Source organism: Myiozetetes cayanensis, unplaced genomic scaffold, assembly GCF_022539395.1.
Source record: "Myiozetetes cayanensis isolate MyiCay16 unplaced genomic scaffold, myiCay2020 scf3, whole genome shotgun sequence".
In the NCBI taxonomy this organism is placed as follows: Eukaryota; Metazoa; Chordata; class Aves; order Passeriformes; family Tyrannidae; genus Myiozetetes; species Myiozetetes cayanensis.
The window spans coordinates 48,874,289-48,899,549 of NW_026087521.1; the positions used below are offsets into that span (position 1 = coordinate 48,874,289).

General features: G+C 39.3%; 1 protein-coding gene across 8 annotated transcripts in view; it reads left to right on the plus strand.

The window, feature by feature from the left end:
* Positions 1 to 3,254: 3,254 nt before the first annotated feature.
* The window catches only part of ATF7IP (activating transcription factor 7 interacting protein), an 83,230-nt gene continuing 61,223 nt past the window's right edge, over positions 3,255 to 25,261 (plus strand). For 3 of the 8 annotated variants that reach the window (XM_050325281.1, XM_050325282.1, XM_050325290.1), the window contains exon 1: positions 3,541 to 3,659. In XM_050325281.1, coding sequence (XP_050181238.1) covers positions 3,601 to 3,659 — 59 coding nt within the window. In that variant the 5' untranslated portion in view covers positions 3,541 to 3,600. Of the gene's footprint in view, positions 3,406 to 3,540; positions 3,660 to 16,507; positions 16,618 to 16,837; positions 17,141 to 25,261 lie in introns of those variants that run through there. The other 5 variants (XM_050325289.1, XM_050325287.1, XM_050325288.1 and 2 more) reach the window with 5 other exon arrangements.

Here is a 25,261-nt window from a genome sequence, read left to right on the forward strand (position 1 = left end):
TCATGGTTCTGTTTTCATTAAAAGTCAGTAGTTGTCTTTATATAAAAAGTACATTTTCATACTGAGAACTGTACCTCTTTTGTGCATCACTTTCCTTTTTTCCTTTTATTATTCCCTCCTGTGACTCTGCAATGTCTCCATTAGCAACTATTAAATCATATGGGGAGAGTTAATACTTGGGAAATATTCATGGTGTTAAGTATCATACTCCTAACACAATTTGATATACAGAGAGAAGAACTGTGTAATCAGCTTTCTAGTGATATGTCATTTGGTTAGGAGCTGTCCTATAACAGTACCTGCAAATAAGAAAATGAAATGTTGTATGCAGACTTGAAGCCTTAAGTTCATTGGAGAACTAAGAATCCCCCTGCAGCCCCCCACAAGGAAGCTGTAAGACTGCAATGAGGTCTCCCCTCAGTTCCCTGAGGAACTCCACTAGTGACTAGTCACTAGCCTGACGTAACCCCATTTACTACGTTCCCTTAGCACCTGTAATCATAGTCAACACAGTAATCATTGAATTTGAAGGTGATTTGGTGATAATAACACGATAATCACAATCAACAACATCCCATCTCTTCTAGTAGTAGTTGATGGGTCCCGGTCCCATTAGTTGCTGATTAAACTGTGTCCTTCCAGCAAATGGAGACAAATACTAGACCTGACAAACAGGACTTTTGAGACACTTAGGTTTTCAGTAATACTTTTCCTTCAGAGATCCAAGAAAGATTTCTGGAATCTTTCATTTCTTGGTACATTTCTGTATTTTCTATTTGTGAGGAAAAAATTATGCTACTGGTAGCAAATTCATACCTTAATACAGTCTTAACAAACTATATACTTTTTTCTGTAGATAAAACCTTCTTAACTCTCCCTTTAGGTGCATGACTTGCACTGCATTGAACAAAACTACATTTATGAAATGGCTTACTAAAGTAAGTTTGGTATAACACCCATTGTTATTCAAAGACTGTACTAATACCCAGTCTTCTGAAAACCTGCATCTTTTAGCCACAAAGCACTCACTCCTGATTGACTCCCAAAGGATATATATGCATGGACTCTGTTAAAGTGCACACCAGCAGTGAAACTTCAAGTTAAACAGCAGATATGACTAGGAACTTGCCACTTCTGGATAGTTCTAGCCTTTTCTTTCGGAAATGCCTTGTCCTCTGACTGTACACAAAACGTCAGAAGACTCAACTTAAAATTCAAGTATCCCTTTTTGTAAGATAATACTGCACTGTAGCTCAACAATGCTAACCGTGAAACTTTTAAGACATAATGGTTGCAGGTTTCTGCCACGCTTCCCCTTAGAAACTGTCATAACTGTGGCAAAGACGGCTAAGGAAGATGCATGTTCCCATTTCAGTAGTTCGTGTTCCAGGCTAGTGCCACTTTTTAAAGACCTGTTGCAGATGTGTTTGCACAATTTTATGGGCACATGTATACGTTTACTTCTTCCATCTTGGCTGTGCAATGGAAGCATGTAGCAGGGAGATCAGGCAAACCACTAGGAATGGCAGCACCCTAAAACACTGCCCCTAAATCTCTTGAGGAATATATTCAGTGCAGGTAGCTCAGCATGCAGCTGCAGAACCAGCTAGAGATTGAGCTCTGGGTGGTGGGAAATGGCTAGAACCCCAAGCAAGAGACCATGAACTGGTGTTGACCCTTTACATAACAAAGGGTGTGAGAGACCTATGGCACCAGCCAGATGACTGGACACTCAGAGACAGCAGAAACCAATGATTCAGCTGGAAGACCCCAGGCTATCATGCACACAGATTGTGAGGGCATAAAAGCCCATGTCCCTCATCAGAGGCACCAGTTTGAGCTGTTACTCTCTTGTTGCACTATGACTGAACTGTTTTAAGGATCCAGATGTCTGAGACTCTGCTCTGCGAAACCTGTGGTCAAACCAGTACGGAAACCTTGGCTCACTGTGTGAGTGTGGTGAGTGTAGGGAGTCAAGCGGGGCACCTGTTGGCTCACTGGAGCCACTTGCTGTGAAGGGGCTTTGGTCTTAGCTCAGGTGGTGTGAGTGACTGCCAGAGTGGCTCCTGCCTGGTCAGACAGGAAAGTTTCCTCAACCAATCCACCAAGCACATCTGACAAAACTCTTACAGTGACTGTGTCATAAGTACTGTTTCATGACATACAGACACAAAGCTGAGCTGTTAGTCAGCCTGGTCTGTATGTGACGGAAAAAAACATTTCATATTTAGCTTACTGTTGAAAAAAATAAATCAAGATGCCATTTTTCACACCTTCAGTGCAAAGAATGTGAGTTTTATTTGCCTTAACAAGGAGGGAAGGGGACTCTTCATTGCTGAGCTAGTAGGTAATGGGCACATGACTCTAACGCTAGACCAGCAATACATAAGCATTTCTGGCAAAAAGTCTACATGTATCCTTCTATGCTCTTGTGCCTTCTCAGGTACCTGGTTTCTCTGCTAGACCTGACCTATGGCTCATGGGACAGATCAGCTGTTGGCAATGGTCATTTCTGCCTTTGGCTGTGGTACAAAGGGCACCAATTTGGATCAGATCAAAGCAGGTTCTGTGGTTTTCTACACACCCCCCCCGCCCCTGAGGCCTTGAAGGTGGGTGGGAAATGGCCACTTGTGGTTGATCTGCAGCTCACCCAGGATAACCCCGAGTGCCTCAGATCCATTTAAAGTGCAGCCAACAGGCTGAGCGGTTTCCTTCCACTCCTGAACCTCAAAGCTGGTTATAAAACAACCCCAAACATCTGTGCTTTGGCCAAGTACAGCCGTAGTGCAGAAATGCGACAAGAGGGGCAGTAAGGGACCAGCCGCAAGCAATTCACAACGCTGACAGTGCAGTCCGGCAGATCTCAGGCGGGCTTTCGAAGGTGTGAGAGAGGCTGCAGAGCCTCGCAGCGCACAGCTGCTGTGGCGGGAAGCTGCAGGAGCGCAGGAAGGGCGGGAAGGGCAGGAGGAAGGAAGGGAGGGCGGGCTGCTCCCGGCACCGCCCCTCGGGCCCGCCGCAGCGCCCCCTGGCGGCCGCAGGCCTAGTGCGCCTCAGCCTCTCATTGCGCCTGATAGTCCACCGGCGTCCTCCAGGGGGCGGGGCCAGCACCTCATTTAAATATCTCGGCGCCTCATTTGCATGCCGCCAAGATGGCCGGCCCTGTGATTGGCCGGCTCCGAGACAGCCCCCCAATGCCGGCCCCTGTGCACACGGAGAGGGCGGGGCCAGTGGGGAGAGGGGAGGAGACACGGGTATCATTTGCATAGCGGCCCGGCGCGTGCGACGCGGGAGGCGGCGTTGGCGCCCAGAGCGGGTTCCGAGTTTGAATCCAGGGCGGCAGCGGGCAGGCGGAAGCGGCGGCGGCGGCCGCTGGGGCAGGAGCCGCCGCGGGACGCGAGGGCACAGGTACGGCGAGGGCGCGCCCACGGCGCGGGGCCGGGCCGGGCCGGGCCGGGCAGGGCAGGGCAGCTGCAGCGCTCGCAGCCCCGCGGCGCGGCGGCAGCGGCGGCAGCAGAAGCGCGCATGCGCCGCGGGGTTGCAGCCCTGTACACGCGCCTGCATGGGAGCACGTGACGCGGCTCCAGTGCAGCGGCGGCGCGCATGCGCGTTACCGCTGCTCTCTCGCGCGCGCGGCGGCGGCGGCGGTGGCGCGAGCACAGGTGGGTCCGGCGGGGGCGCGCGTCGGGCACCGACGGCAACGGGCACGCGCCTGGGCGCGATCTCGCCTCGCGCGCCCCGGGCCAGGCGAGGCGGCAGCGCGTGTCTGGGTGGGACAGGGGCGCGCCCAGCTCCTCGACAGCCTTTCCTTGCTCCATGGCGGAGCTGGGGTGGCGTGGCCTCGCTGATGCCATGTGGCGCCAAGGAATGCCTGCTCCGGCACTGGCGGGCACGGGGTATCGCAGCACGTGGGCTGTGGAAACAACGAGGGGAAACCGTTGGTGGTGGTCCTACAATGATGGGCTGCAGGGCACGGTTCCTGTGGCATACGGGCACACTCGTTCACTGGAAGCGTTTGGATGGGGGATTGAAGAGAATGCACAGTTGGGCCTCACTCATGTGATGTCACCAGTAAATAAGGCCCAAGCAGCTCATCGAGGTGTCGTGGCCACCCACATCAAACAACATGGTGACACCGAACAGTTTGAGCCGTGTGCTTGTGAAAAGAAGGTACATTTGAACCTCTAACCTGTTTCGAATGTAAACACTGAAAATACTGAAACTCTTCATGATGTAGAATTCCACATTTTTAATTCCGGGGCCTGTTAGAGCTGTAGCTCTGTCTTCAAGTGGTTGTTCTTTTAGCAGATGCATCTTTCTCTTACTGGATCTCCTGATCTTTGACAAATATCCGGTGAAAGTGCCAACATTAGGATGTTCTGTTGTTTAACAGTAATCTTGAAATAAATTTATGTAATGTGATGTTACTCTGACCCTTAATGCATGTACATTTGTTGGAAAAATTGGAATTGTTGATGGAAAAGCATTTGCATAAAATGAAAGGGTGAACAGCTCTGCTGTTCTAGGGAGCAGTCAATGAGGTTGAAACTGCAGCCTCCATGCAGTCACAGGAAAATGACACTTGTACATCTACACAGCTTATCTGGTGTGCTAATCGGTGGAAGTGAAAGCATGTTAACAGATACGTTTGTTCAGTATCCCAAATTATACAAGCAAATGCAATATTATTATGAATAACTATACTGGATTTTGCATCTGCAAGATCAGGATAGTCTACAAATATGCTGTTTGTCTCTCTTTTGCAAGTTAAAATATATCTTAGGCCATTAACTGACGTATTCGTTTGATATATTTGCACTTATCACAGTTAGAAATACTTGCTTTATATGTAGGTTTTTAAAAATGAAAGCATGAAGAACATACTTACCATCTGCTTAAATCTGCAATTAATAAGTTAAATATGAACTCTACACAAACCTCAAATATCAATGTAAGAAATAAGTGTGTTTTTTTTATTGGATACTTGGTTTTTCAGTCCTACGGGAAGGTATGAAGGAGAGTATTCCTTCAGATATTAAGAATTCCTTGGAGGGGAAAAAATGAACATAAAAAACAAAACCATTTGATATGTCATCTTGTGTAGGTAATTTCTTGGGTTCAGATCTAAGAAACGAGGCTAATGGTATTTGTCAGGCCAATCATAAAATTAATTCAGTAATGACTGCATGAGGATTTGTGCAGCTCATAAATCCTGGCAACTGCACCCACTATTTATTCCCCAAATATGGCAGTTAATTTTTTTTTTTAGTACTTCTAAAATAAATTGTTTTAAAAATTATTATTTTTATGTTGCAGAATCACCAAGTCAAGTTCATACGTACATATAAGCTGGAAAGGAACTGTACTAAAAATTTTGGATTATCATCATGTTCTTAGTGTAGAAAACTTAGGGTACATTGCTTAGAGTAAAAGGCTTATCAGCTGCAACCTTGCTACCAAATGCAGCAGTGCTAAACTGATGATTCCTGTGATAATGTGGAACAGTGTTGTATTTTTCTGTATCAATTAATTTAGCAAGACTTGTCTTGAATGTTGTGCAGGTTTGAAACCAGTCGTACCAGAATTGATTCATAGAATGATACAGTAATTATTATATGCATTAATTTAAAGAGTAATTTTGATGCTTTCATTGCAAGAACTCTTCTTATTTCCTATACATTACAAAGTTCCAGAAGATGCTGATTCCAGCAGATACAAATGCATGCCATACTTTGTTGTGTTTCCTGGTACCTCCTTCTTTGGCTTGTATTGATGTGCTCATTTCACATATTTAGAAGATCAACATTGCATCTAGTATGTTAGTTTTTTGTCTTCTAGATCCAATTTCTGAAAATGCTCTTAAGTAAATTCACATACATAGTACATGTTTAATTAATTATACGACTGTGGATATGTCAGGTAGCTGTTAAAATAAGTTGTGTGTTTGCTCTGTTATTTTGTGCTCTCCTAAGCATTATCCTTCATTTCATAGTAGTTTAAAGAGATGTTATGGTAAAAAATCCCAAACCCTGAACAGACCAAAACCTGGCATGAAAGAAAGTTTCTTTTAGCTTTGCCTCCAACCTAATGCAGTTTCCATAAGGTAGTTTAAAAAAGATGTTGCATTCTAATTTATTACTTCTTTCAAAAAACATATCTAATTGCTGACTTCAGTCAGTACATTGGAAATTGCCTTCATTGGTACTGCTGTCAAGGAGCTTGGAATTATGAAAAGTCCTCAAATGTTGTGCAGACTTTTGACTTTCTGGACTTCAGTACTCCTTGTCACATGATCATCATGGACTGTTTTTTCCCACCAGTGGTTTAAGTAGTTTTTGTGAAGTTCTTGCAGTTCTAAGTGAGACCTGAGATGTTTCTTAAAGTCAGCCTACTAGCTTGTGTAGATGAAGGAGGGTTTCAGTGGATAGTCTTTTGAGACTTCAGTTCAGATGCATTCAAATAGTAGTCTATCCTCACTGAACTTCATCAATCTAAGAACTGTTTTGTCTACTTAATGTTAACATACCAAAAACTCAACAAAAGATCAGTAAAAGAAGAAGACAGATGAGAAAAGTGGATAAGATGTGGTTTGTACACAACGATTTGTGGATGATGCATAGCAGACTGGTTTCTAAACATATAACTTCAGCACAGGAAAATATTTATGCCTGCTTCTCTCCCACCGTTTTAATGTGAAATGACATAAACCCCCATCTGAAAGTCCAGAATTTTCTGTTTCCCCTAGATTCTTCAGGGTAGGAACCCTAATGTGAATTGCGTCTCTGTGTAATGATATTTAAGAGGTGTGTACTGAGGGTGACATTACTTACACAGGGCAACTATTAGAGAAATGACAGGGTACCATTCTCTCGAGTTTCTTGTTTGACGTTCATGAGAAGTTTGAAAAATGGAAGCCCTATTTTAAAATTTAACTTATGACTAGAATAATTGAACTTGCTGAGATGATACTGCAGTGCATTGGCATGTCATCAAAAGAAGGCAGAATTAAGGTTGTTGGGAGTTTTTATTATGTGTTTAAGAGAAATCTAAACATTACAAGTTTAAATTCCATCCTCAAATCTTTCTAAAATGCCTGATTTTCTTGCAGTTTTGACTTCTTGAGAACCTATATAGATGCCATGCTAAGTAGTAATAAGAAATTGTAGTCCTGCACTAATATAGGAATTCCACATTACCATATGTTTACTTTATTATTTCTTGGACCAAAGCATTTTTGGAAGCGTTTTTCATTCCTAATCTTGTGTTTAATTAAACACCAGGTTTTATTTTAAAATCAGTTTTATATTTTTAACATGCTAATGCAGCTCTGTCTGGTAACGAAAGTATGTGGAAGTGAACTCTTGAGTAAATGCAGATGGTTTCTTACTATTCAGTAAGATTTCGGGGTTTTCTGCAGCTGTGTCTCTGTACTAAGATATGTTCCTCTGCATGTTCATGAAGCTTTCTGACAATAGCAAGTAGACTGAGACATGGGTTCTTGTTTTCTCTGGCTCAATTGAAAGTGTTCTCTGAAATATTTTGAGAAGTAGTTTTGCCCATTCAAAACCTACTTCTGTCATTGAGTTTTCGCAGACTGAGGTCTAAGCCTCAATATTATAGAGAACACGAACTTGTACAAGTGCAGCTCTTGGGTTCCAGATTAGAACCTCCCTAGGGTTTTGGTGATATTCCTGAAATTCTAGGACTGGAGATCAGAATTCACCTTTTGATGTAGGAATTTTGTAGGTGCACTAAATGTAAGATTTTCTTCTATTTAAAATATTGCTAGGGTGAAAATCAAAGTATATATTTGTCATACACGTGGAATATTAAGTTTTAATTTTGAAAAGTTACAAGTTACTGTAAATTCCTATAAGCTGAAGCTATGGTATGTATAAGGTTCAGAGTAAGCAACGTGGAGTTATAACTGGCTAATAAAAAACGTTTCTTTTGAATTTGTTGTAAACTTGATTTTTGATTTAGTAATAGGTCTTAGTGAAGACAAGCTTCAGTGTAATGAGTAATTTTAAAGTAATTGAAATGAGTTTGTTCTCCAGTGCACAAAAACTTTTTTTTTGAGAGATCTGTCTTTTGGGCATTTGAACATCAAGTATATTTTAATTCAGTTTTCTAAATCTGAACACTACTATCAGACACAATAATAATCAATGTAGCTGTCTCGTATGTGGCACGTGGTCTTTCTTGTATTGCAAATCATGCTAATACAAGGACAAAAAGAAAAGCCAGATGGTGTATTTTACCATTCTTTAGGTTTGAAATACTAACTGTGGTGTTGATGAGTACATCAGACAACTACTGCTGGCATGATTAATCAGTCCTGAAATAACCAGCTGCAGCTGGCAACAGATATGCACAGTTATGTAAGTTTAAACATTTTCATATAAGAAGTGGTTGAAGGGCATGTTCTAGTTTTTTGAGAGGGAGTGGATTAACATGTTAGGCTAATTTTGGATCACAAAGACAAGGTTTTGGTAGAAGGTTAGATATAATTCAACATTAATTTCCTTCAGAATTGCCCTATGTGCTCTTGCAGTTATTTTGTTTTAAAATAGACATATTTGGATCTAATAGAGGAGAAGTGAGGCAATTATAGAGGAGTTCCCTCCAGAACTGATCCACTGTTTCTGGACAGGAGTACACGATTTGTGTTAATGAACAGATTCAGAGCAGAACCTGTATTGTGTTTAATTCTCTTTGCGTTAAAATTGAGTGTGTTTGTGACAACCCTTTGTCACCCCCATAGGTTCTCAAACCCGTTCTTCAGGAACTACTCTTCTGCAACAAGATTCCAGCAAAATTCCCAAAGTGATTCTAGACATGACTGTTCTTTGAAAAACTTACACAAGGTCCTGAGTCATTCATAAAGAATTTAATACTTGATTTTTGTAGGTACTGAAGTTCTGGAATGTTCTTGGGGTTTTTTGCTAGCTTTCTTATAAAGTGAACTTCCCTCTTCTTCCCCAAGTAAAACTGTTTTATTGGGCAACTAATATTACAGAATATTTCAAAGTAGGCCGGGTGGAAAGAAGATATAAATCAGTTTCTTAAGCACTTTTTTCATTTTTTAACTCTAAAATAAGCCTCCTCTTGAAAAGTATTCCCTAATGTTTGTCAGTTCTATGCATGATCTGCCTCTGCAACTTTGACTGTTAATATGTGACATGGATTCTGAACTGCCTTGGAGTTGGGAGGGATTTGAAGTACATGTTGCAAATTCAGGATCACAGACCTAGGAGGGCTGCCTTTCGATGGTTTTTTGTTTACTTTTGTTTTCTCTTTACCAGAGGTACTCTGAGTAGCTGCAGTGTTGGCAGCTGTGCATTAATCACTTCCTGCCTGTCAAAGAAACCATTCATCTGCCTGCGCAAACACACACACCCCGCCTGTGCAGTTTGTTGCAGTGTGGTAAAGAGGGAGGTGCTTTGCTGTATAAATGTTTTATTCATTGCTGACTTGTCACTGAGTGGCTGGTCTTGAGTGTAAGTTGCAGCCATCTTAGTCTCATTTTCAGTGCAGCTGAGACAGTGCAGTTTCAGAATGGCTGACAAAGTGTCTTCACTGCAGCAGTTTAACTTGGCTGTATGCAAATGAGCAGAGCTGGTGGCATCACGTGCTCCAGTCGTTAGAGATGAGCACCAGATCTGCTCTGCTGAGAAACAATTTCAACCTTTGGTTAGGCAAATTATCTAATTCTAAGCTGTTAAATAAACCTTGCCCTCACGTCTGAATTAGTTCACAGACCTCCTGTCTTGTTTCAGTTATAGGACAGATCACATGGGAAAGGACAGATCAAAGGTCATATCTGTATGTCTTGCTCATCAAGTTATTTTGTTTTGGCTTACTTTCTTACCAGGTCAGAAGAGCTCTTATTTTACCCTCTCCCTTTTCAAAAGCCTGCCTCAGACTTCTGACTGAAATGTTAAATAAACTCTTTACAAATTCCAATAAATTTTTGGAACCAAGTGGTTAGATTTTCATTTGATTATCGTATTCTCAACATGTAACTTTTCCAGTGATAGGTAACTACAAAGCCTGTGTAAATACACTGGAAAAGCAATGATTATATAAATGCTAACTGTTTTGCAGGTAGCAGTTATGAACTGCTCAAGAATAACTAGAAAATTTTCAGATTTTTTTTTTTTTTATAAATTATAAAATTGAAATTTTGAGGTAAATCATTGTTTAATTTCTTTTGTTTAACTCCATTGAAATCTGAGTTTCGAAGTGCTACTTTGGCCTAGTTAGTGTATTCCTCTGTGTGGTACTGCTTGGTGGCCTACTTATCTGTCATCCTTAACACTCATTAAAAGGTAGTGTCAGTGTCCAGTGAGACGAAGGTAGAAGAAAAGCAATGCTCAAGTTTTTTTCCACTGGGGAGGGGGACAAGAGAAAAGGAGAAATAAGACATTTTTCCTTACAACTCACTTGTTTTCTTGTTCTGTGTCTTACACTTATCTAAGGTCTTTATAGGTTCTTGAGTTGCATATAAGTTAAACTGAGAGCAATTAAGTAGGGAGTTACTTGAAGTTCTCCAGAAATGTATCAGGAGCAGCAGAAGAGCTGGATAACTCATCTGAGTGTAGCTTATATTATTTTCCTGGCTGAAGTTGAACTTCGTGCTAAGGATGTGAAAGTCAGTCTAATTACCTAGAAGTTTAGTCCTTCCTCAGAATTTTTGCACATTAATTGGTGCTTTTAGCATAATCTATAACAAAGCATTAAGTTGTTAAATAGTTTTGAAATATCTGTGTCCATAAATGATCTTCTGCAAATAATAGCAACACACTGTTTATGAAGAAATCAAGTATGCTGGGCAGACAATGCGCATCAGGTTCTCAAGAGACATGTTTTCTCCATGAGTATGTATGCATTTGATAAAAAAAAACTTAGAAAGACAATAAAATACAGAATTTTTAAGCTCAGGTTGATTGCTGACTTCAACTAACAGTTAATTTCTAAGTAACTGACCATGAGATTTTCTTTCTTGAAGTGAAAATTAACAAGTAATGTGAATGTGTGGTCACAGGTAAGGATGAAATAGGTAGGTAGGTAAGTAGCTAGGTTTACTGCTTTTATTGCTAGTGGAACTTTTAGTGGATTTAAGGCAGATTTTAGTTCATAGTGGGTTTTCTTGATTAAGATAGTTAAGCTCCTGGGAACATTTGGGTACTTTAAAATTTCTGAAAATTCAGACCAAAAACTGTGATTGAATACATTTATCTTGATAAAATGTGAAGTTTTGCCATACATTCACCTAATGTACTGAATGGAGATTAATAGTATAGTGAAATCTCCTTCTTCCTATGCCTCAAACAATAATCTTTCTGGTTTTCTGCAAGATATTCTGATTCAAGTCATCCTGACCCTAGCCTTATAAATGATACTGAAGTTTGTGTTTGTGTGGCTTTTTAGTCAGTTATTACTGTTGATTAATTCCAGATGTTAATACCTCATATTGTTTGAAGCAAGCAGAAACAGTTTATTCTTTATAAGATCACTGAACTCCTACTTTGTAATCCTTAAAGGGAATGAAATTTTATGTGTAAAACATACTTTACCATACACATCTTGTGGCGGTTTGTTGGTTTTTTGGAGGTTGGGCTTCTTGGTTGGTTGTTCGGGGTTTTTTAAAGAAAACAGCCATATAAAAATTGTCAAGTGCTATTTGTTCTGTTCATTTAGGAGGTTTTTGTTGACCCTCTCTCTTTAATGGGAACAGGAAAAGTATCATGTTTTTGATATTCACTGTAAGGAGTGATTCTTCATACGTATTATATTTGAGTAAAATGCTGTATGTTCAGACCATGTCTTTCTTACAGTTGTTTTAATGTCCTTTTTGTTGCCCATGTTTTTCTTCTGTGAGATGAGTAAGCTTACTCCCATTTTACAGAAAAGGCATGGAGAGATTGCCAGAGCTCAGAGGAAAGCTCTTGTCTCAGTATTTTCCCTTCCCTTTGGTTTTGGTTTCCTTTGCTTTTTGAAAGGCCATTTTGAAAACAGTTCCGTTTTTTGAAGTGCTGTGCAAAATGACTGGCCCAGCAGGAAGCTGTAGCATTTTGTTATATGAGCTGGGTGAGGTGGCGTGGTTTGGGTTTGGGGGTTTTTTTGGTTGGTTTTCTTTTTTCTTTCCTAAAGCAGGTGTTGGAATGCATAAAGTAGGGTAGGTTTTAAACCTGTTCTGCATATGAAATGCATTCCCATTTCCAGAAGTCTAAATACTCCATAATGCTTGCTTTACAGTAGTATTAGTAGCTGAAAACATAATCTCGTCTCTTCCCTTCCGTGGTATTAATAGTTTGGGTTTTAGTAGTCGGAAAGAAAATGAAAACCACAGTTTATGTTCATGGGAACAGGCCACTTCAGTGGATGCTAAAAAAAAAAAAAAAGCTTTTATTAAATACATAAGTTAGGCGTCCATGATTTTAATTATAGTTATGTATAATGAACTAATGATTTCAATTGAATTGACTGCTATACATTTTTAATGAGAGATGCACTGTCAGATTGTATTCAGTATTCTTATATCTGCATATTCTAGAACATTTAGCTTTGTACTGTTGATATGTAAACTTGAATGACAGGCTTTCAGGAGTAAACCAATTCCTAATAGGATAGTAGTCTCCAAGAGAAAAACAACAGTTTACTCCGGAGTGTACAGCATTTTTAAATTTTTTCTTTTTTGCACACGCTGTACTTGATTATAAGAAAATTCATTTGTGCGCCAACTATTTGGATAGTTTTTCATTACTAAATCATACTTGCTTGGAACCATTCTAATATGGCTTGATTATTTTTTATGTTCCTCTTAAAACTCAGAATTGTCTCCATTTGCATCTTCTATTTTGGTAGAAATTTTGGGAGCAAACAATTTCAGGCAGGATTCTAAATGAACTAGAACAGACTGCTGAATGAATGCAATACTATTTAATGTATGTAAATCACTTTGAAATAGCTGACTTGTTTGGTTCTTTAAATGTTAGAAATAAATGGCTTGAGAATTGTTTAGAATCTTAAATACTTAATCATGTTATGAATACCATTAAACAGTTGCATTGGACCTTTATTTTTAGCTGTAAGCGTTAGTAAGTTTTTTCAAGTGTGTACTGTCTTTGACGGAATTATGAATAAGGCAAATTTTTTTTTCCTCCATCATCTTGATTTTCAGGTTGAGATCTGTCAGCTTTTCAGTATTTGCTTTTTAGTAAATAACAAAATACTTAACGTAAATTTAAGTGAACAAAATGTTAATAAGGAGTCGAGTATTTGTCCTTTCTAGAAAAAAATGGAAGTTACTCATTTAAGACACTTTTTCTCACCCCTTTTCTGAAGTAGAAAAGCAGATACAACTATTGTTGGGCCTCCCTCCCCCTTTTCCTGCCTTCCCTGTTTATTCTGCTGATACAGGCTTCTGCTGTAAAATATCTTGAAATAAACCACACTGGCTAAGATAATAGGTTGATCGACAGTTCTCTACTTCAGAAATGTACATAATTTTCTGTGCCTTTCAAACACCAGTGTGAGAAGATTTTGGGAACTACTGAAGTCTTAGCTGACTGTTACGTGAATGATTTAATAATTTGTTCTGTTTTGTGCCTTTCATTTGCTTTGTGGTGGGTGTTTGTTGTTGTTCTTTTGGCTTTTGTTGTTATTTTGACTTTTTTTACATCAAGGTACTAGTGACAGATTACATACATGGTTTGTGGGGATTTTTTTCCTTTTATTTTAGACAAACTGTCAGTGAAAGGCTTTAATAGTTAAAATTGTCTGAATTAGGGAAATCACTTTGTATCACTTTTTTCTCTTTCTACTTTGAAATTAATCAGCTGACATTTAAAATTTGAGGATGTTATCTTTGATAGGTACCTATTGAACTCATACAATTAACAGCATTTATTTTGAACACAACTGGCCTTATTACTTTTGACTGACGTATGTGCTTTTTAAGGTCATTTTGATGCGAGAGTAGAAAATTGTGTGCATATTGGAGGAAGAGCCCGGTTAAATGGCTTTGAGAAGCCAAACTCATGAAAGAACACAGATGTTTCCAGTGACTTGTATGAGAAACATGGGAAACGCAGACAGATATTTTGGCTTTTTCTGTAGTGACAGTCATTGGAGAATATGACTGAGTACGCTGTAGTTTAATCTCTCAGGCTATAAAAACCAATCAACCAACCAAACCACACCCCTCTCCTGCCCCCCCAAAAAACGAACAAAATCAAAACAAAAAACCCCCCACCAAACAAACGGAAAAAAAAAAAAAAAACACAACAACAAACCAGAAAGCAAAAATAAACACCTTTCTCCCCCTCCCCAAATTCCCTGCCTTTGGAGGCTGCTGGAAGGGTCCCTGTCCTTTCTGTACTCGGGCTTGGCTGCCGGCGCTGTGCATGGCAGGCAGAGGCTGCCGCTGCTCTGGGGCTCAGCACACCCTACCCTTACTCCAGCTTACTCCTGCCCTGTGTAACCGAGTCGGTGCGTTTCTAACTCCAAGCCGATTGCTCCTCCTCTCTGTGAAAACGTTTTGTGTTTGATAGCGAGCTTTGTCATAGCCAGTAGTGCGAGAGGGAGGAAGGCGCAGGGAGGGGGAGGGAGTGACTCTGCAGGAACGTTCTGGAAGCGGGGTGGTGCTTCCCACAAACTGCGGATGGAGAGCTCGCCCGCGGGGCTGCCGGCAAGCTCTGGCGTGGATTTCCCATAGCGGACTGGAGCCCGGAACGGAAAATGCTCCGAGGCTCTTATTTTGCAGTATGTGTTTTACTGCGTTGAGAATCATACTATTATTCTGGTATTTGTGCACAAGGCTGTAGAGCTGGGGAGCGTGGGAGGGGGAGGGTGGGGACACTGCTGTATTTGGGAAATCCAAGGGGTTTTTTTCATTTTCTTTTTTTAAAGCAGCATCGTTGTCCTATATTTTAAACTCAGAGGCTGTTAATCTGATGATTCATTCTGCAAATGACAACAGCATCACTAAAAGACATAATCTGCACAACATTTAAATGTGCTAACATATACAAATCAGTTTGAAAACAAAGCAAGTCAAAAGATACGTGTGACATAAAAGAAGATGTTACTGATTTGTCATTTTAATATGACAGTCATTTTGGAAAACTAATTATTTCTCCCTTACACGTCAATTGAGGGTTATGGATACAAAGGTGAGGATGAATTGTAACAAACAGTGAAGAGTAATTTGCATTACTCAATACTTCGAGATACAAAATTAGTATCTTTTTACATAGCAGATAAGCAAATTGTTTTATGCTCTAATAATCTAGAACCAGCCATACAGCAAATAATGCTTGCAGCAGAAAATGGGATACAGAATTCAACGATATATAGCGTTGACATTCTACAGAGAACAATGATGGGAACTAGAAGAAGCCTGGAGGGTAACGCAGGCTCTTCTGGTCCTGTGGTGCTCTGCCTCTGCCCTGCTCAAATTGACAAGCATCACTGTCTCCATCACTTAGCTTTTCCACTAAATGGTGCTAGGCTGCAACTACAGCTGCACATTGTTAGATGTGTAGCTAGCCGAACTTGATTTTATTTAGGCTTTCACAAATTCATGTTTATATCTAATATAATAAATAGTATGTTTATTTGCATTGAGTTGTTTCATGCTCTAAGAGTTCTTATAAGGCAGCACATGAGGACAAAAAGGTATTGGCGAATGATTCATCCTTTACATACGCACACTTAAACAAAGCCTGGCTTCTTTTTTTCCCCTAAAAACAGTACAATGACTTTCAGAACAAGCCTTTGTAAAATATAATAATAAGAATTAAGAAATTAACTATTTGAAGTGAGACTGAGGCCGAAATCAAAGTTTCTGCCTCTGCCTGTTACTGTACCTTAGGGGTGCTTGAAAACATAAAGCTCTGGATGAGAGGTCTTTTTTTTTTTCCTTCATCTACCTAATGATGAAAAATTAAATGTATAGTGGAAACAACAAATTAAATGGCCAGACATGTTACCATTTTTAGCATGAAGCTGGAAATGGATCTTTATTACTTGGAACTGATATTTATTTGTTGGTGGTAGTCTGTGAAATACTGGAAGTATCAGGTTAAGAAGAGATGATTCCCAGGCATTATGCATAGCCTTTTTTCTGGTGTTATTTCAATTACTAAAGAATCACTGTGAACAGTGTAGTGTGTAGTATCCTACTAGGAACAGGCTTCAAGATGGAATTTCTTTTGCAGAGACTGTTGTCACTTTTCATTTATATGACCAATTAGATGAGCACTTGACTTTTGACATGGATCTGGATTATTAGTAAGCAAATAACTACAGGATATATTCTAGAACTCTTAGTAGTCTCATGGGTGGGGGGGGGAGAGGGGAGGAGAGGGAGGGGAAGGCTTTGCTAAGCAGTATCTCGCTGCAGTAGTCTTGAAATGAGGCCCCTTTATGTAAATTTTTACTGGCGCCAGCTAGCTGTAACTGCAGTCTGGATCCATGCCGGCAGCAGCTAACATGTGTCATGGACTTCTCCTTTGCACGGATTGCAGGAGCACTCTGGTTTCTGGACCGAAAGAGCAGCACTGATGAATGTGAAAAGATGTACAAAGGAACCCAGGTGTAGTTAGCTTGCTAGTAAGTGAAAATACTAAGGAAATTTCAGCGTTCTTTTTTTTTTCAGTGTGCTGTCTTGCGCTGGGCTGTAATAAATCTATGCTTGTTGGTACTACTGTGTGGTATGTGGGAGGAGGTACTTCACTGCACATAGTTGCTGCAGCACTAATAGTTGGCAGCACAGAAGGCAGTACAAAGAGTACACTGGAGGCACTTGCAGTTGCAATAGTTTCCTTGGAGGCTGTGGCATGCTCAGTGAGCTGCAGGGGCACTCCTGACACATTCAGCTACTTGTGTGGAGAAGTAGGAATTTCAGCAGGCTTTAACAAGCAGATGTAGGCTATAAGCCGAGAGGTATACTAGCATAGCTCAGGCTGGCTGAAAAACGGTACTCATGCTGCTATGTAAACAAAACAAGATCTTAGTATCAAGATGGCCGACCTGGGAATCTACTTGTAGCTCATAATACTTATGCAAATGAGCTGCATTTGAGTGGCTTACTCAGAGGAGGAAGCTCATTTTGCACGTGCCATCTTCTTGCAAGGTAAGAGAAGCAACTCATTTGCTGCATTAATGTTTTAGCAGCCTTTGAAATTATTTTTCCACTTAGGTGCCCACGCCCCCCCACTCTGGCACAATGCCAAGAATTAAATTTAAATATACATGGCATTTTCTGGAGAGCCCAGAAGTCATTTGTTTTAATTATTTTTGGGTTGCCTTTGTTAGGGGAATGTTAACTAGAACTTACTGCAAAATGATTACTTTAGTAAAACTAAATACGTTAAAAAATATTAGAAATCTGAGAATGCAGTTTTTGTTGGTAATATTACTGCTTTTGTTTGGTTCAAACCTTTACTGTTTTGCTATTGTGTTATTTCTGTCTCTGTAGTGACACCAGTTGATGCACATGGAGGCTTAGCAATATTGAGAGCTTGGCCCTGAAAAGGGTGCAGAATTAACAAAGTTGAACCCACCAACTGTGGTTTTTTGGCTTCATGGTGTTATGAAGGATTTTCATTATGTCGGTTATAGTTTTAATTCTCTTCTTTTGATATTACAAAGGTGTTGAAAGTATTGAATGCTGAACTGTTGTCCATGTATCTTTTAGAATAAATACACAGTCTCAAGTGAATAGATGTACATTCTAAAAAGTTGCTTTTGTAGGGAAATAGATCAAGATATTTATCTGTGCTACCCACTTCGAGCAACAAATTTTAACAAAATTACAGTATTGCTAATTACATAATTACATAATATGCTCTACTGTGGTTATGCATGTAGTGCATGAAATGGCTGCATGGCGCAGATGTGCTGGTTCTGTACAAATATATTTGTGTTGTTTCTGTTTTACAAGTCAAAGTAGATACAAGGTGGAGTACCGGAAAGGGGAAATGGTAAAAGAAAATTACTGCATAAGGTAGGTCTCTGAACTAGAGAAAGGAAATAATTGGACATGGGTGAACAGGCCAACAAAACATGGCCACTTAAAGGCAGACAGCAGCTCAAGACAGGGATGTGGAACTGGAAGTAGACAGGCCTGTTCCGGTTGAAGGAAAATGAGATGAATCAAAGAGAATAAAAAAGCAGAAGGGCAAAGTAGGCAGGTAGATTATTATAGCTTAAAATGCAGTAATTGAGACTAAAAGTATTGGAGTCTTCTGAAATGTCATGAATTAAGGCCAATTGAGTAAATACACTAGGAAAGAGAACTATAACTGGTTGATATTGAGGAGGGGGAATGTAATGGTGATAAAGGTAAAACTTTTGCATTGATATGGCAGAGAAAAATGCTGCATGCCAACCAACAACATGGGCCAAATGATTCACAGTTTGTAGTTAGCTCATTTACTTTGAAACCTTTGATAACTTTTTAGTGATAACTTCTGATTTGATATGGACAGAATTTTGCTTGTCACTGACAAGTCTCATTTATATGCATGTCCACAGAACAAAAAGTACAAAAATGGGGGAGGGGGTGAGAAAGTATGAACATAGGTATATGACAGATTTCTCCAAATAAAGTACATTAAAAATTACTGTTAACAATTATAAAGGTTGTCCATAAATGTCAAATTCTGTTAGAACCAGTCTTGCTTTCATTGTGGCGTGAAAGAAGCAGTTCAGGACCCCCTCTGTCCTTTCTGTGAAGTGTAAATGTGAGAATGGTAGAGGAGAAATGGTATTGAGTGGGGTGTGAAAAATGTAGAAGGCTGATTAAAATAAACAAAATGTTCCTGAGAGAAAACCTTGACTGGTAAAGCAGACGATAACAAAAGTGAGATTGTTAAAAATAGAGAAGTAATTCTAACAGTGATATAGGTGGTAATGATAACACAGAATCACAGTGAAAGAGAAAAGGCAGATTACAGTAAATATTTTTTTTTTTATTTTTAAACAAAAGTGAGATTACATTGCAATGTTACATAGATGATTAATTATTTGACAGCTATAAGTTACAAGGAAGATACTAAAGAATCCATAATAAATATTTCTTAGCAAAGGCTATAAGCAGGTCTTTGTAATCTGCATCCAGGAGTTCTAGAAGAGTTGGCTGAGAATACTTCTGTACCATCTCATCTTGTGGCTCATAGCTGGAAAAGATATTTAAATGATGAGTCAAAATTAGCCAGCAAGCCAAGTGCCTTTTTGGTTTCAGCAAATGGATAGCTAAGGGCATTTAATGGTCTGATGAGCCTAGAAATTATTCCTGCTGTTTTCATGCTTTATGGTATCTTCCTTAGTTCTAGATGTTTGGTATCTTTCAGCAAACATGATGCAGAGATTTTGGATACTTTTGTTGTTTCCCTCCCTCCCTTTTGAAAGGACAGTGGGCAAGGCTTAGTCTCTAGCAGCAAAACATGCTAACCGCTGAGTGAAAACCTTTATAATCAAAAAAAGTAAAACAGCTAGCAAAATTCAATCATCCTAGTGGCATGCAATCAGTGACCTTATCTTGTTTTTATGTGCAGATGTATTTCTCTTTTGTTGTGGGTCTTTCTTCTTAATTTGTGGTCAGACTTGCCCTAGAATTTCACCTTATGAGATGACTGAAAACTGTTTTGTTGGTTTTGTTGTTTTGGGTTCTTTTTGTGGTGGGAGGGTGGGACACGTGTAATCAAAGAGAACGATATTTAAAACTGTAAGGAGTGCAACTTTTATAATGCCTTGTTTTAGAACTTCAGTGACATTGAGATCATTCACAACCATAGCTATCTATCAGTTGTGGTACAGGTCTGTGCTCTGTAAGGGTGTGCTGGGGTGGGAGAGGAAGATGTCCCTTGTGTTTTCCATCAGCAACCGCATAGAGGGAAGGGTGAAATATACTTTAGCTATGCTGAGTAGATCTGAACTAGAGTTTTTCTTAGAAAAGATCATCTAATCTATGCTGCAAACAATGGATATGTTATTTATTGAAAACAGTTATAAAGTTTTCCGTCTTTGATTAAGGTAGAGCCTCAGCAAATTCCAGTTCATGCACTTGGGCAGTTCATTATGGGGCCAGAAAGGGAAAAATTTTAAACTTTCTCACACCAAAATCAGCTATAAGAAAATGTGATGGGAAGAGAATTCTGATCATGCTGTGTAGCTCAGGATTTTGTGCTGTGGTAATGGCAGCCATTGCATATTGGACAGCAGTGGGGAGGATGAAACTCATGTCTCATGATGAGCTAGTTCTCAAAGTGAGGAAGCTTTAGAATTGCATCGGGTTGCTTCTAGTGGTAAGGATAAACTGAGAATCTTGCATGCCAATGTAAGATTGTATGTGCATTCCAGGAAGTGCTGCTGACAGTGTAAGACAAATTTTGTAAATATCTGTGTTCTCCAGGCTAGGAAATTAATGGTCAACTCAATAATGGAGGAGAGGCATTGCAAAACCAAATCCAAGACTGTTCATTTGGCACAGAAAATCCAGCTATCATAGAACAATCAAAATTAAAATGTTAAAGCTTAACTTCTGTGCCATTCAAAGTAGACAAACTAAAATCTCAGGTCTGTTAAGGAAAGCAGCATATTTCCCTGACTTATTATTACCTGTTTGCTGCTACATTTCCCTAGAGGAAGTTGAAAGTACTTTCGTGATCAGTATGCTAGTTATAGTCAAATGAAAAAGATACTTCTCTTCCCAAGCAGCTGTGGTAATTTACTGTTCTTCTGTTCAGATGGCAGCATAGGTACTAGTCCAAAAACTGCTGATAAGATCTTTTTTTTTCCAAACGTTGAAGGATTGCTGTGATACTGCTGGAGCTTCCACATCATTTGGGAAGGCCAGCAAACTGTGAGCAGCAGCCTTCTCTGTCAATAAGTGCACTTTGAAAACAAGAGATGGAAATTCTAAGGATTTGTTGATTGTTGAAAAAAATACAGTTGTCCTCTCGAAACAAATAGGTGCTTTTTTTAATGTCCCTTCAAGGATCAGTGCTTTCCTGTGCAGATAGTTTTCTCTGGAACTGTACAAGATTTTAAAGAAGCTAGTAACAGCTTCCAGAGAAAATGGAGTCTCAGAAGGTTAACCAGAGTTCAGTAGCTTCTGCTATCCTTTCCTCAGTGTTCTATTATTTAGCGAAATTCTTGCCCAAGAAGGTCCTGTGGTGACAAATGAATATGACCTGGTCATATTCACCTTTTGGGTATATAAATAAGATCGTTTTATGATCACAAATGCAAACTTGGAGAAAGGTGGTCACGCATACAGATTCATCAGGAGAGTCTGTAGTTAGTCTGAAAAACTAAAAGAGCTCAGCTGTGTTATATATGCCAGCACATAAAGAAAGAATATATATTGATGTCTTCACTCATTCAAAGAGAAATTTAGCCTTTGATTTTTGGCATAAGGTGAAACTGCAGTCCGTCCTTTCCAGGAAGCAAGCACGCAAGCAAGCATTTTGGCTTGCTGGTTCATTAGGCAAAAGTCAGTCTGTGAAGGAGCATTCCTTTTAATGTTAAAAGTTTCTGAGTAGAACCTTTTTGGAGGTTGACTTATTACAGATAACCTTAAATCATCAAAATTTAAGATGTTTTCCTTTGAGTTTTTTTAACCTTTTGTCAATGGAGGCATTCCCAAGTGTAATTCATACTGTCTGCTTCTGGCATTTATAACTCTAGGTGGCATTTGGGAAGCTTTCTACACAAGAAAAATGAAGTTTCTTCTCAGTGGTCACTGAGTGACTCTGTGCAGATGCATTTTTCTCCATATGAATTTTTTAAGGAATTTGGGAAGTCAGGCAGTCTAAAATAGCTGCACAAATTCTTTATGTACTTCTGTGTTTATGACAGTGGTGTTGCTGAATAGTTGCTTCATGATCTGCTTTTTTCCCTCCCAGGATGGTAAAATGAAGGATGTTTTTCATAGAGCTACTTCGAGCTCTTCATAGAGCAGTTTGGACAAATCTTTTACAGACCAAGTATTAGCCACTCATTAGAGTATATCTCTACAGCCTGCCCATTGTGTTTTAGCACCAGGCTCAAAAACTTTTTGTGAGCTGTTCTGGCAGAATCATTGACAAATAGTTAACTTGCAGCTCCTTAGTTTGATATTGTATACTACTGTGAATGCTAGTTCAATGTTTTATGCAGATTATCGATGTTTCATGAATTTGTAATGTTGTCTTCTTTATTTTTTAAAATACAATGACCTCATTACTTGAAGAACTGTTTTGCTTTTGTTCACTTCCATCCTTTCCACTTAGGAATGCAACATTGGCTTTGGAGGTGGCTCTACACCCTGGCCTTTCAGAGCAGAAGGTGGCACATGTCCTAGGCAGATCATGTATCTAGATCTATTTCCCTGGCTCACTAGGCTAGTATGTATGATCTCACCAGTCAGCATCAACAAAACATTGCTGGCTGACTTATGTCCACAGGTTCACTGCCAGCACCCATGCACGGTTGATGGCGTTGAGTGATTGCAAACTGGGACTCATGGCTGTCTTTGAAAAGCATTTATCAGGAAAAAAAAATTAAAACACATCATCCTAGATGTGAAGTTTAAAGCTAGGAAAGCCCTCTAGAGTGTTTCTTGTGCATCCTGCATAATTGCAAGCCTCACTGGGGTCATTAGTAAGCAAATGCACAAAATACTTCTGGAAATCATAAGTTGATTTCTTTTGAGCCCTGTAGCTTCTTAGTCTAAAAGGCATCTTTATTTAACAGGTAGAGCATCTCTGCAGTCTTCCTTTTTATTTTCCATTTATATCCTCTGAGAAACCTAGCCTGAGAGAACCTGCTGTCTAGTGTGGTCAAGAGGACATTTTGCATACAACTTTTTTTCTGCTTAAAAGACCTCACTCTTAAGAAATTGAGGAAACGCAAGGATGGATTATTTCATAGTCATGGAGAAGAGATGCCTTCAGACTACAGATTTTAATTTCAGTTTCTTAGGTTTAGAAGTCCACACTCCATTGTAATATTAACGATAAGGTGTAATTCACAGAAAATATTTCAGACTCCTAGTACTAGGGTTTTGCTGCAGATACAGCATTTGGTCATCTCACAATACAAAAAACAGATGCAAGTGCTTAACAGCTAAAGTGATAAAACACTTCCTAACTGACTCCTTTTTATTAAGATTCTTATTGCAAGATGAGAAAGTACAATAGCTAGATTACTTTTTTTTTTTTACTTCATGTCATTGAGACATTTATGGACCATTAGTCAGGTTTGTCATCTCCTTTCTCAAATGGTTAACTAGGCACTTGTTTTTATTTCCTCTGGAAATAAATTTCATTATAAGGCTGTGATTTGAAGAGCTGTTACCTGAAGTACATGCAAGATTCCACTTATTTAGTATTTCATAGGAACACAGCTATTCTCAGTTCTCATCACAAGAGCCTACATGTAATTATTAGCATTTCATCCTCTCTTTCTTCCTTAGTCCTTACTCAACCCAAAGGGAGATGTCACAGTATACAGTTTAAATAACAGAACTTCTACGATAAGACTATCAGGAGTACTTCTTAATGCTTAAATGCTACTTAATAAGGACAGGAGAGAGTTTATGAGAACGGGACTCTATATGAACACTGACTAAACTGTTGACTGTGATCCTGGGTGGCAGTGGTGGTGCTTATTCTGCCAGAGTTCTGGAAAGCTCACCACCTCTTTTGAATACTGTTAGTGTATGCAAAGGGTGCAGAGTAACTATGTGGGGCATAGGATGCTGCCCTGTAAGATATTGTTCAATAGGAAACTCTTCTTGGATTAGATGACAGTCTTTGGGGGCAGTGTCTCAAGGAGCAGTTACCTTGTCATAGCAATGTTATCCACAGAAATATGTTGACTGCATGGATTTTTGCAATCTGTTTTCTTTTCCTGCCAGTGTGGAATCTGCTGCTTGATGTCTGTGTATTGGTAGAGTCACTGAAGGTCATTTATATTGGTCCTTTTTTTTGTAAGATTGGACTACATGTATGGGCTCATGTGTCACACTCTCACTGAGAGAACTCATTCTTATATATGAGTCAGATTCTAATCCATAGTAGCATAAATCTGGATAATATGCTGACTGCTCTGTGGTTTCAATTTTTTAATACTGTTTTCATCATGAAATTCTCTATTTCCTGTTTTTGCCTAAGTGGAGAAACTAGAAATCAGAAAAGGCAAGACAATTTCTGAAACCGAGTGGGGTTTCTGTAGCACTATGGTGACTGTTTCTTGGCACATGCAAATATTCTAAGATATTTTACTTACACATAGATATTTAGAAGAGCATAGGGAAAAAAGAGGCTTTTCCTCTCTTTTTCTTTTTTTTTTTGTGTCCCTCACATATTTTGCTACCTTTTGATTTTTGGCTTAATGTGCAAACTTGGGATAGGAAAAAAGTCAGTGGGAGAGAATCACCAAAATGGAGTTGTATGGGCAGATTCCTACACATACAATAAAACTACTCAGTGGTCCCTGAAAAATCTACTTGATTACATTTCATAAAACCGCTGTGAAAAGCTAATTTTTTCATTAAGTATCTGGTATTATTCAGTCAGTGTCTGAAATAGTAGAATGAGATTGGGTTCTTCAAAGAATGTAAGGTTCCAATGAATATTCTGAAATGGCAAATATCAAAATTGAGATGAAACTAAGATGTTGCTTAGCAACTGTGGTAGTCTCTGGTGGCCACAGATGAATACAGTGAGTGTTTACAGCAGCACTGCTGCTGTAAAGTGAGTCTGGCTGAAGCAGGCTATCAAAAGAACCTAATTCTCCTCATGAAATTTATAATGATTTCTTCCTCATTCTCGTGAACCTTCAAAGTACCTTTGTCAGGGATGGAAAACAAAAACCTGGCAATCAAACTTATTTTGCAAATCGATGTTTTTCTAGTGATAAACAGCACTTTTTACTAAATATTTTGGTCTTACATTTGGTACTAAAGCAGCAATAAGCTCCAGCTTTCCTGTTCCTTGACTTTTCTTCACAATTTGATATGGAATTATACTGGATTAGTTGTGCATAGGCTGTACTAGCAGAACTGGGAGAAAAAAAATATTTCATTATATTTGAATAATATAAATTGTTTTCAGTATTTTTTCTTGTTGCATCATATTCTGTAATCTAACTTCTTACTTATGCAAGTTGTGAACAGTTTTGAACATTCTCTTTTGAACATTGCAGGTGGAAAATGGGATGTGAAGGGTGAAACCTATGTATGAAAACATGGTCTAAACTTGTATTA